This window comes from Somniosus microcephalus, chromosome 8, assembly GCF_052327205.1.
Source record: "Somniosus microcephalus isolate GS21.2 chromosome 8, FLI_Smic_1.0, whole genome shotgun sequence".
Classification (NCBI taxonomy): domain Eukaryota; kingdom Metazoa; phylum Chordata; class Chondrichthyes; order Squaliformes; family Somniosidae; genus Somniosus; species Somniosus microcephalus.
The window spans coordinates 55,958,268-55,970,966 of NC_140994.1; the positions used below are offsets into that span (position 1 = coordinate 55,958,268).

Genomic DNA, 12,699 nt, shown 5'->3' on the forward strand with positions numbered 1-12,699 from the left:
TGACTCCTCCACCTCGGCGGGGTTCTCCGAGGTCGGGAAGCCTGCACTTGAAAAGGTAAAATGGGACTAATCCTTTTTTCTGCGTGTTAACTACCTGTTAACAGGCAGTTAAAAGGATTTAATCCCTTTCCCGCCTCGATGAGGCGGGACCCGGGGCAGGACGGCTTCCCGCCTCCTGGCAAAAGGGCACGGAAGCGGAATGGGGGCGGGTTTGCCATCCGCCTCCACTTTCTGCAACTTTACCAGCAGTCCCACCTCCATACCCGCCTCCTCGGGGCTGACAAAATCCAGCCCCTAATTTCACAAACAACCTCACCTTTCACCAGTGGTGCTAACAGAGCACAAAGTCAGAGTTGCATCAATGGAAGGCTTCAGAAAAAGTAACAGGTTCATTACAGAGAGCCATTTCACCTACTGCCTCTCCTACATTACAAAAGGATGAGATCTCAGTGCAGCTTTCTTGGAATGGAGGATGCTGAAAAACATTGTGGACACAGAAAGGTCACTCAGTCCCATGGAGCATAGATGGAGTCATTTTGATTTTGTGTGTTAGTGTAAAATGGACGATATCGGATTAGTCGCTACGATACATCTCTCTCGATTTTCATTTCCATTGACGTCATTTAGTGTTTATGGCAGTGGACGCTGGTTAAAAAAATCCATTGGAAAACTTAGCCCTAAACAGTTCTTGGCCTTTCCCTTTCAGTATTGTATCTGGATCAAATTACATGCACTACTTTAATTATACAGGAACTGATGAGGCAGGATTTTCATTGGGCCGTGGAGTTGGGATTGGAGGTGTGGGGAGGGCTTAAAATCCCGAAATCAGGGGTCCCGACCCCATCCCGCACCCAAACCCGCCTCCATGCCAGTTTCAAAGGAGGCGGGTACCCGCCCCGCACTGGGACCCGTCTACCCGAGGCGGGAAGGGATTAGTGCCAATTAACTGCCTGTTAACAGGTAGTTAACAGGCAGTTTTTAGCCTAATCCCTATTTTTAAGGTTGAAGTGTGGGATTCCCGACGGCTTCAAGGTATTGTACAAGGTATTGGTGAGACCGCACCTGGAATACTGCATACAGTTTTGGTGTCCATACTTAAGAAAAGACATACTTGCTCTCGAGTCAGTACAAAGAAGGTTCACTCGGTTAATCCCGGGGATGAGGGGGTGGTCATATGAGGAGAGGTTGAGTAGATTGGGACTCTACTCATTGGAGTTTAGAAGAATGAGAGGCGATCTTATTGAAACATATAAGATTGTGAAGGGGCTTGATCGGGTGGATGCGGTGAGGATGTTCCCAATGATGGGTGAAACTAGAACTAGGGGGCATAATCTTAAAATAAGGGGCTGCTCTTTCAAAACTGAGATGAGGAGAAACTTCTTCACTCAGAGGGTGGTAGGTTTGTGGAATTTGCTGCCCCAGAAAGCTGTGGAAGCTACATCATTAAATAAATTTAAAACAGAAATAGATAGTTTCCTAGAAGTAAAGGGAATTAAGGGTTACGGGGAGTGGGCAGGAAATTGGACATGAGTCTAGGTTCGGAATGGTCATGGCCCTGTGGGTAGTGGAGTGGGCCCAGGGGCCGTGTAGCCTGGTACTGCTCCTACTGTGTTCTAATTCTGTGTTAGATTTCAGGAGATGGTTTTATTCCTGTCCCTGGCTGGGGTGGAGATCGCCTTTACAGAAGGTAAGTACTGTAGAAAATATAGGGACAGAGTGATCTCCTGGAAGAATTTCGATCGCCTAGATGGGTCGGAGAGGAATTTCCCAGATTTTTTTCTCCCAAATTGGCCATTGGGTCTTTATCTGGTTTTTCGCCTCTCCCAGGAGATCACATGGGTTCGGGTGGATGCACAGTGATAGAAGATTTGAGGTTAGGATCAGATCGGCCATGATCTTATTGAATGGTGGAGCAGGCTCGAGGGGCCGATTGGCCTACTCCTGCTCCTATTTCTTATGTTCTTATGTTCTTATGTAAACCACGCCAAGTTAGAGGAGGCGGGCCGTCGGGTTGAAGGACTTGGAGGGGTTGAGATGTCGGTGTTCAGGTGAGTGATGTGTGCATGAGTGCAAAGGTAAGTGTGTTTGGTGTGTCTAAAGTGATTAAAGAAGTTTAAATTACCTTTTCTTACCTTTTCAGCCTTCCTTCCTTTAGGTCCCGGGAGACCCTCATCTCACCGGCACAGAAAGCAGAATGGCTGCGAACTGTCAAAAGTGACAGTCTTCAGCTTTCTGTGCAGGAGAGATTTCTAACTGAGTCTGTGGAGAAGGACTCAGGTTAGAAGTAAGTCTGTCAGTGTTTGACAGCTTCAAACAGCTGTGAAACACTGATATTTCATCTGTCAAAACCTCTTGACAGATGAAATTTAAGTCTGTGATGTCACCTGTTGCTGGGTGGCCCTCAATGGGCCTGCTGAGCCTGCTGGGCAGGCTCAACAAGATCAATCAATTAAAATCGCGTGGATTGGCCGCACCTCGATGGAGGCGGGACTACAACCCCAAAAGTTGTAGTCCCGCCTCCTACCCGATTCCTGAATGAAAATCCTGCCCATGGTCTTTGGACAGGTTTTACCAGTCGAAAAGTAAATATTATTTTACTAAATCTTTGAGCCTTATAACTTCATCTCCCCACCAGGAAGGTCCCTTATTTTAATCATTCATATTTTGAAAATGTTTAATTCTTTATGTAAATATGAACAAGAGTGTACTAAATAATATCAAAAAGAACATACTTAGCCCGTTCCACTTCATAGATGAATACTGATCCAGGTATTTTTTCATGGTACTCTGCAGCTTGCCTTAGGTTCAGCTCTAAACACATCTGGGCAATCCTGTGGAAAATAAATACTTTATTTGTAATTCAGGCTAAACGGCACAGTACAAATAAAAGATTCTGCAAATATAATTTTATGATATTGCAACAGGTGTGGTAAAGGAAATTTTTAAATCTTAAATGCTGCCAGGACTCAAATAACTGTACATTAAGCACCAGCTGCTTCAATCTATTCCACAGGGTACAAGAACGCAATAAAAGGTACTTTGAATTCTCAACTTAATTTAAAAGGTTTTAGGAATATAGGAACAGAAGTAGGTCATTCAGCCCCTTGAGCCTGTTCTGCCATCAATTAGGTCATGGCTCATCTGTATCTTAACTTGATTTACCCGATTTGCTTCCCTATCCCTTCATTCCCTTACCTAACAAAAATCTATCAATCTAATTTTTGAAATGTTCAATTGGCCTAGCCTCAACAGCTTTTTGGGGGAGAGAGTTCCAGATTTCCATTACCCTCTGTGTGAAGAAGTGTTTCCTGACATAATCCCTAAATGGCTAAGCACTAATTTTAAGGTTATGCCCCTTGCTCTGGACTCCCCCACCAGAGGAAAGAGTTTATCTCTAATTACTTTATCAAATCCTTTAATCATAAACCCCTGCTTTGTTTTGATTTGAAACAATCGGTATCAAGCTCCTAGAAAAAAAAACAACAATAATAAGCATTGAGGTAATATAAATTCTGGTCTAAAATAAAAAGTAGAATTTTATTTCTCTCCACCTGGTGTAACCGAGCAGAACAGGAGTTACAGGAAACTTTGTGCTATCCGGAAGTTGAATGTCCGGCAACTTTGATCTAACGGCAGAAATCAGCAGCCGTTTTGGTTAGGTGTTTTTTTTTCTCCTAGCATTCTTTTCACAGGCAGGCTCTGGAAAACATCTTTGTCGCTTAGGAACAGCTTCAGAGACGCTTCCAAGCTACTGGGCCGAGTGTTTACAAGCTGTTGCTGAGCAAAAGTGTTTGTGGTCAGACACGACAGGCTCTAGAAAGTGTCTCTGTATCTTAGCAACAGCTTCAGAGACGCTTCCAAGCCACGGGCCGAGTGTTTACAAGCTGTTGCTGAGCAACAGTGTTTGTGGTCAGATACTGCGATGAAAAGCTCCTATCTGATAACATTGACGCTGGTCTATCCGGAGCTTTTTAAAAAAACGGCAGTAGCTCGGTCCCATGGGTGCCGGATAGCACAAAGTTTCCTGTAAAATGAAAGTGGTACACACCACTCTGCTTCCGCCGAACGGCCTTTTTTACGCCACTGTTTTCTTTGGCGGTCGAGGCACTTGCCTGGCTCAGGTGATCACCTCATAAAGATATGCAAATTGGGGTCCTATCTCCTAGATAGGTCACTGAAGCCATTTTAAAGGCCAACTGAACGGAGAGTCCACTGCGACGCTCCACTCAGTAGAGGCAGTCAGAGCAGAAGCAGAGGCCCTAAAAGGTAACTACAAAATCTATTTTTGGGGGGCCCGCTGGCCAGGCAGCCTTCTGACCACCCTATATTCGTCAGCCAGAACCCAGCGAGCTGCCTCTGGACACTCACTTTGTGTGGGCAGCTCGCCTGCTGCATTTAAATGAGACCTGGCCATTAAAATGGATCGAGCCAAATGCAGCACCTCCTGGGTCATTGACATGCGCATTCCGCTGGCTTTCCACCCAAGAGTTCAATTGCTCCTAAAGTTTCTCTATAATAGGTCATATCTCTGTACATTAAAATCTCAGTGTCATTTCCATATTATCACTTAGTTGAATAAATCAAATATTACATTCTGTATAACAAAGGCATGTGATGATAATGAATGAACCTCCTTTACTGAGAATAACATTGTGACTACATCTCCTATTTGAGCGTGTTGAAATGACAAGAGATGCTCAATAAGTATTCTGCCTCAGTTTCTGCAACAGAAGGTGAAAGTAGGACTGTAGAGTACTTGAGGCCAACGTGAAAGAGCCACTAATGAAAATAAATGCTGAAAAGGAAAGTGTATTAAAAAAGTTAATGGCAATAAAAGAAGAAAACTTGCCAAACCCACATAGTATGCATTCCAGTATACTGAAAAATTGGGGAAGACAGTGTATAATTTTACAAAACATTTCTTGAAATGGGAATTGTGCCAAAGAACTAGAGGATGACAAATGTTACATCCCTGTTCAAAAAAAAGGAAAACGATAAGCCAGCATATTGTATGGTTAGTTTGACCTCAATTGTAGATAAATTGCTAGATTTCATAATACAGGATAAAATTCATGACTGCTTAGAAGGGCATTGTCTAATCAGAGACAATCAGTATGGAAAGGGAAGGTTGTACTAATTTAATTCGAGGAAATAACAGTATGGGTTGAATATTTGAAACTGTTTGATAAGATGCTACAAAAGAAATTTAAGAACCACAACCAACACAAAATGACAAAAATACAATTCTTAAAAATGCAGAAAACATATACACAAGATTTATGATAATTAAATATTTTACATGCATATTTTTGTATTATATAAACTGACATTAGATAGCAATTTAATACCTACTTTGAGTAAAACCTAGTATTTGCATTGGGTCAGTAATTTCTGGTTGTTGTCATGAATATCGCAACAACTACTTACATTTATATAATGTACAAAGTGTCCCAAGACAGTTCAGAGAGGCAAGATCAAAAAAATCTGCTGTTAGTAGGGTTGGCCAAACACTTGGTCAAAGAGGTGGGTTTTAAGAAGGGCCTTAAAAAAGGAGAGGGAGGTGGAGGGATTTAGGAAGGAAATTCCATGGGACCTAGGCAGCTGAAGGCAGGGCCACCAATGGTGGAGTGAAGGGGGGTGCACAAGGGGCCAAAGTAAGAGAAATGGAGAAATGGCGGTTGGGATAGGGGGGTGTTGTAGCACTGGAGGTGGTTACAAAGATCAGAAGGGGCAAGGCATTTGATGGATTTAAACACTAGGATGAGAAGTTTAAATTTGAGGCACTAGGGGACTGGGAGCCAATGTAGGTCGGCGAGGAGAGCAGGAACTGGTGAGTGATAAAATATGGGCAGCAGTTTTGGATCTGCTGAAGTTTACATTGGGTCGAGAATTGGAGGCCAGTCAAAACTGGAGGTAACAATGCCATGGATGAGGGCAGATGGCTGAGGCAAGGCCTTTGGATTGAACCTACCAATCTCAATAAATTAAACAATTTGTCTACATCAAAAACAACAAGATTGTTTAGAGATCACTTAGATGCTATTGCATTAAATAATTACTACGCGCTGTACTTTGAAAAAAAAATATTAACCTTAGATGGTAAAAGTCAGAGAGACTCTTGTTATCCAACACATCACTGGCTATTAATTCTGCAAGCTGAAGGACGGGCAATGTCAAGTGTGTATACGACAAGGCTTGCAGCTCCTTCACTAATAAATCCATGTAGAATAAACTGTAGGTCTTTCAAAAAGGAAAATAATCAATCAGTTAGTCGTGTAGAAGCTACATTACCAAATTAATTTTCTTCTCAAGAGTGCATAAATTTAAAACATTTTCAAATAAACATCACTGTTGGGTTTTCATCACTCAAAAATACAGTACTAGATATGAGCATTTGTTGCATTTATTCAAACACAATCACGAGAGTCCAGATGGAGAGATTCCCATACAGCCGACACTCATTACGCTGTATATAGATGTCATCATGCAACATCAAGTATTCTGGAGTCATTTGTTTTGTTTTGATCCTGCCATGGAAATCAAAGCTAATTTTTCTGTTTATATTGAACATAAACAGCAAGCAGGTACTAGTCAGGTCACCTTCGGCTAACGATTGAAATAATGACACTTTCAGTGGTAAAGATTAAAATAATGATTCAGATATTCAGTCAGCTGCTACATTCCATTGGACTCCAAATTATGGCATGTATAATAGAACTACATAAAGTAGAAGATGCTATGACTTGAGAAGAATGGGATAGCTGTGTCAAATATTTTTAGTCACGGAATAGGTTTAATGTTTACAAGTGACTGATCCCACTGCAGTGACAATTGAAAGAGCTGGCTTTGCAAGCTGAGAATGCCATCAGTAACTGCTGTATTTCAACGGATTTGCCTCAACTATGTTTAAGCAATATATCGGCCTGGAATTTTCTGGAGCGTTTCGGTGTAACTCTGGTGTAAGAGGCGCATTTCAACCTTTTCTCCTGAGGAAATTTGCGAGTGACTAATTTATGCCAAAACATGAGTATGCGCAGATTTCCTCAATCTTTTGCAATGCTTCCGAGATATGCCCACCAAAACCCACTGCCATTCATTTACAGAGCTCCGCTCCTTCATGCAAAAGTCAGCTCACCCGAGTTTGCTACATTTACACCAGTATTGCGCTGTGGTAGATTTACGCCTAAATATTTTGGTGCAGCATGGCCGAAAGCCACCAAATGTAGTCTACAGGTGAAGTGAATTTGAAGCCTGGGGATAATTCTCCCTTCTACCATCCCTGCCTATTGGGTTCCCTCAAAGAGGCTTTGTTTGCTTTTGAACTTCAACTTGTTTAAAAAAAATGAAATTAATAGTGTCTTTCTCTCCATCTGTCCCTCATCTTATGGGTGTTTGAAATTATGACCTCTGTGTGACACTGACCAAATTTCAACAGTAAGCTGAAAGGCTCACTCAGAAAGGCCAAACAGTAAACGCAGTAAAAAAAAAATGTCACACTGGCACAACAAAGGGTGGAGACCTTAGGAAGTTTAGATCTAGTAGAGAAAGCTTTTCATCTAACTGTGCTATTTCTGACTGAGAATGCTTAATGCTAACACACTGTGTAATACCACTTGATGAGCACATACATTCAGCACCCGAGCAAATAAAGCCAACGGTTGCAAGTAATATTATTTAATGAGAATAAATGAGCAAGCAAACATATTCCATTCAACCATGCCTGGTATGAGGAATTACAAACAATGTTCCCTCTAAACTGCGCGGCTGTATGCCGGACCCACACAGCCCAGGACCGGCTTTTCCAATGTGAAATTTTGCAGATGCGCGAAACTTTGAATAGGCTGCGCAGCCCGTTAAAGGGACCGCGCACCCAAATTTAAAATTTGGGGGAACATTCGTTACAAATATAAAGACTTAAAAAATTGGGGCTATTTTCATTAGAACAGAGGAGATTATGAGGTGATTAGATCGAGGTATTTAAAATTATGAAGGGATGCAACAGAGTAAATAGAAATAGGCTGTTTCTGGTGATTGAGTTGCAGAGAGTGAAGGCACAAATTAAAGATTAAATGTAAGACATTTAGGGCAGAGAGCAGGAGAAACTTTATACAAAGGCTGTGGAATGCGTGACCAGATTTAGTGACTGAAGCAGAGACCATGTCAACATTTAAGAATAAGTTAGTTAGATAGGCAGTTGAAGGAAACGGGGATAAAGAGTATTGGAATAGGTAGGCACATGGGATTAGGACTATTGCTCACGTGGAGGATAAACACCAACGCAGGCTGGTTGGGCTGAATGGCCTGTTTCAATGTTGTAAATTCTATGTAACTTTGGTGCTATGTAAAAACCCATTACAAGTACCTGCACATGTAGATAGCAGTGTAAATCGAGTTTTCAATGTTAAAGTGTCACGGCTGCCTATCAGAGAATCACTCACATCTGGTGTCACAAATTAACTGCTATTTTAGACCGAGAGCATATAGTAAGGAAATGCTTTCAGTCTGTACGCAGTTTCAGGCTCTTGCTACTGGGTGACTCCATGGAGCAGTATGTTACTCTTCTCAGCTCTGAAGCTCCACTATGTAGGATTGTTGCAGTGCGAGGTGAGCAGCTAGAGTTCAAGTTTTTTTATTTATATTTTTAAAGGAGCAGGGCTAGGTGGTATACTTCTTTATAAATTACCGAACTTATCAGCACCTATTTGAATATATATTTTCTTCAACAATATAGTTTTGTCCCCCAAAGCTACTTAGTGAAGTAGGTGCCCCACTGGCATCCCTGAACGGAACATTTCATTTTTTTCTATTTTTATGTGACATTTGGAACATTTTTCTACATTAAAGGTGCTAGATACATGCAATTTGTTGTTAGTATGAGCTGGTGCTTTGGTCTTGCCTGGACATTTTAGACCAACTATATAGCCAAGGCCCACCCTTCCTCACCTGATGTCGACAGATATATATACACACACACACACACGCGCACTCGCACACACTTCAAATGGGATCACTGAAAGCAGTCTGGAAATCTAGAGAAGGAACTCTGAATATTCCCCTCTCTGCCCAAAGAATGTCGAGGCCAATTGTGCCCCCTCACTATCAATGAACCTAGGACATCCCTAGCTCAGTACTACCCAACATATTGCATTTACCCACTGAGCTATGGGGGAAGGAAGCATATGAGGGTAATTGTAACAAATCTGATTATAAAATCAGAGGATTACAAAGACTAAATTGTAAGCTTTATAAGAAGTTTAAAAAAAATCACAAATGTGAGAAATAAAGTTGGTCATGCTGGGTTCAAGCAGCTAGTCATAGACAACAAATAGATTGACATACATCACTTACCCTGTGTACATTAAGAATAATATATATTTCTATAACTGCATAGAGATTGTACACTTGCGTAAGAGAAAAACACTGCCACCAGGTAGAGCTAGAGTGCTTTGCAAAAGAGAACTGGGTAAAATAATTTGAGTAAGTACTTTATTCAGTCGAGTAAATGCTCTGATCAAATATGGTTTAGATTCCATATATAAAAAAGCTTGCAATATACATCCCTCGATTTAGTCAGTTTTCAACTGTTATGTGCAAATGATAAGAAAAGCAGATTATTGTAATAATGTACAAAACTATTTCAAAGATTGGCTGATTTGGTGCATTGGATTTCTATGCTGAATTAACTGTTTACAAAGCATCATTTAGTTATAGTAATACTGAATCATACAAATTAAAATGTTACTCTATATTATTATTAGTACTGAAAAATTGTTCTAATCACAATCTCAATGCATCCAGTATTGTTATCAGGCTTAATTGGGTTTTGTGATTTTGAGGTGGCGAACCCTATAAAATGCTTAAAACTGTAAAATTTTATGGAAATTATTGTCTGCAATAGATCTAGGACTACATTATTCATACACTTATCCTCTTAATAAGAAAAGCTTTAAAATGTAATAATGGCCTGGAATTTGCGGTCAGCGGTGAAGCCACAGCGATTGCCAATGAACGCAAAGAATGCTGCCCATAAAGATCTCGTGATCATTGTGGCGAAAACTTTAGCTTTCCGGATGTTAATTTAATCATAGCACGGTCAAAAGGGGATCGCCAGCGTCCAGCAGCAGTGATGTCATCAAGCTGGCTAAGCAGCCAATCAGATTGAAGAATTCTCACAGACAGCAAACCAGGAAATATCCAGGAAATAAAAGGCAGCTTATATCATTCACATTACAGAGCGCGAAATAAAGATTGGGACATACACATGGGGTTAAGGTAGAAACTGGAATATCATAAACAAACTTTACTTTTTAATATTTTTTAATTATTTTAAAAATCCAGTGATTTTTATCATGATGGAGAAATTAAACATTCCACAAATATAAAATTAGTTTTTTAGGGCCAGAATGGTTGTTTAGCAGTCAGTACTTCACTAAAAACCCAGTTACACCTCATTGAACAAGGCTTAACTTTTTATGGGGTTTTTAAATAGCGATATTAGAGCATAAAAGGTGAAGTTTTCATCAGTTCAAGCGATTTCAGTGATTGCTGTCTTTGGGGATTCCGCATCGCAACCTGTGGCGGAGCAGGGAATGACTGACCGCAACTTCAGGATTTCCGCGTTTATTTACGCATGCACGAAATCCTGAAGTTACAGTCAGTTTCAGAGGGGCAATGACAGTGAACACTGACAGTTTTGCTGTCATTACCACCGCAAAATCCGGGCCATTAATATATCTATGTCTATTGTATATTAAATTTGGTGTGGGAGGCTGACGTTTCATTTAAAACTCCACTGTCAACCTAGGGCAGTTTCTCGGAGTAGTGATGTGGTTGCAATGTCTCACAGGGTTCTATCCTAGGGCAGCTTTCCTTCACTGTGTACATCAATGGAACGAGGGTGCATCCAAGATGCCTTGTTCTTATTTGCAACCGGAAGATGGTATTGGTGATGATAAGCCTATGTCCAGTGAATTTCGTTAGGAGCAGACGTCCGTTTCTGTTGTAATTTCCAATGCCATGTTTGCCATTGATGGTCTGACCCGTCATGAGTGTTGAAGTCGCCCAGAATGATGAGTTTGTCATTCTTAGGTACCTGAGTCAAAGCGTAGTCTAGATCTTCATAGAATTTGTTTTTGATTTCACCTAGGTTATTCATGGTTGGTGTGACGTAAATCGTGCCATTTATGTAGAAAGGACTTATGAAATATACTGGGCGGCCTGCTGGTGGCGCTGTCCAAGGAGAGTATAAATACTCGGGCACAGGCCCAGCTTGCTCAGGGACATTTTGTAAACAGGAACTAGTGAAGGATAACTAGACTTCCATGTTGTGAAACAGTCGATTAAAGCCTTGTTTAATACTCTGACCAAGTGCCTAGTAGTTTTCTTACGTCAATTTAATCGACTGTTTGCTGCTCCATGCTCTGAGTGGTTTGGGGAACAGATGCCTATGACTCAAATGGTAGAAGGGAACCAGAGGTAGTAATCAATCCATCATGGAGAAACTACTCCGACCCGCCTGTCTTGGCCTGGACCCAAATTCACCTACAACGGCTAAAGTATGGAAACACTGGTATCGTACCTTCAGCAACTTCCTCAGGGTGTGTGGTGAGAATGTTCCTGATAAGTTAGAGATACTTTCCAATTATGTATCCCCTCATGTGTTTGACTATATCGAAGACTGTATAGACTATGACTCCGCTATCCAAATACTACAGCAACTATATGTTAAGGCCCCAAACAAAATTTTTGCTCGGCATCTACTGGCCACAACTCGACAACAACCCGGGGTATCACTTGACGAATTCCTTCAAAAGCTTTGCAGGCTCAGCAAGGATTGTAATCTCAAAGCTGTCTCAGCTGAGCAGTACCAGGAGGAGTAATTTGTGATTCCTTTATTAATGGAATTGCGTCTCCTTTCATACGCCAGCAACTGTTGGGGAATAAAACTCTCAAGTTACAAGCTGCCTATGACCAGGCATATTCTCTGGACTTAGCAAAAAAAATGCAGCTGCCTATGACCAGGCATGTTCTCTGGACTTAGCAAAAAGAAATGCAGATGCCTATCTTTTACCGCATGCACGGACTGCTGCTATCACTTTTGGTGACTCCTCCAATGGGCCTCGGGCAGAAGTCCTCACTGATGACTACTCTATCCTAGCCGATGACGACCCTACCCTAGAAGCCCTCACTGATGACGACCCTGCCCTAGCGGCATCTTGGCAATCTGGAAGGAAGTGTTTCTTCTGTGGAGGTGCATTCCACTATAGGAAATTTTGTCCTGCTCGTAACGCAACCTGCAGTCATTGCAGTAAGAAAGGTCACTTTTCTAAGGTATGTCAGTCAAGAGCCCCTGTTAGTTTTGCAACTGCTATCTATAAAACTGCTCCTCCCCCAAGAGCCACTACTAAGGTTACAACTGTCAAGGGTAAAACTACTCCTCCTCCCATCACAGCTGTTTTTCCCCAAAGCCTGTCCCATGCAGCCACGAAGGTTTCGGTAAATGGACACATTTTGAGTGCACTAATCGACTCATGCAGCTCTGACAGCTTCATCAGTGAGCAGGCTGTCAGTAAGTTAAAACTGCGTATTTACCCCTCGGACAGGGAAATTGCAATGGCTCTGACGACACTGACCACCAACTCTTCCGGCTTTTGTCTTGTCAACCTTATTCTCAATGGCCGCACTTATTCCTCCACCTGG

The 12,699-nt window shown here is 41.7% G+C and overlaps 1 protein-coding gene across 2 annotated transcripts in view; it reads right to left on the reverse strand.

Annotated features, from left to right (window-relative positions):
• The window catches only part of cfap46 (cilia and flagella associated protein 46), a 575,305-nt gene that overhangs the window by 333,779 nt on the left and 228,827 nt on the right, over positions 1 to 12,699 (reverse strand). For both annotated transcript variants that reach the window (XM_085994743.1, XM_085994742.1), the window contains 2 exons: positions 6,092 to 6,240; positions 2,733 to 2,831 (listed from right to left, as the gene is read on the reverse strand). In XM_085994743.1, coding sequence (XP_085850869.1) covers positions 2,733 to 2,831; positions 6,092 to 6,240 — 248 coding nt within the window. The remainder of the gene's footprint in view (positions 1 to 2,732; positions 2,832 to 6,091; positions 6,241 to 12,699) is intronic.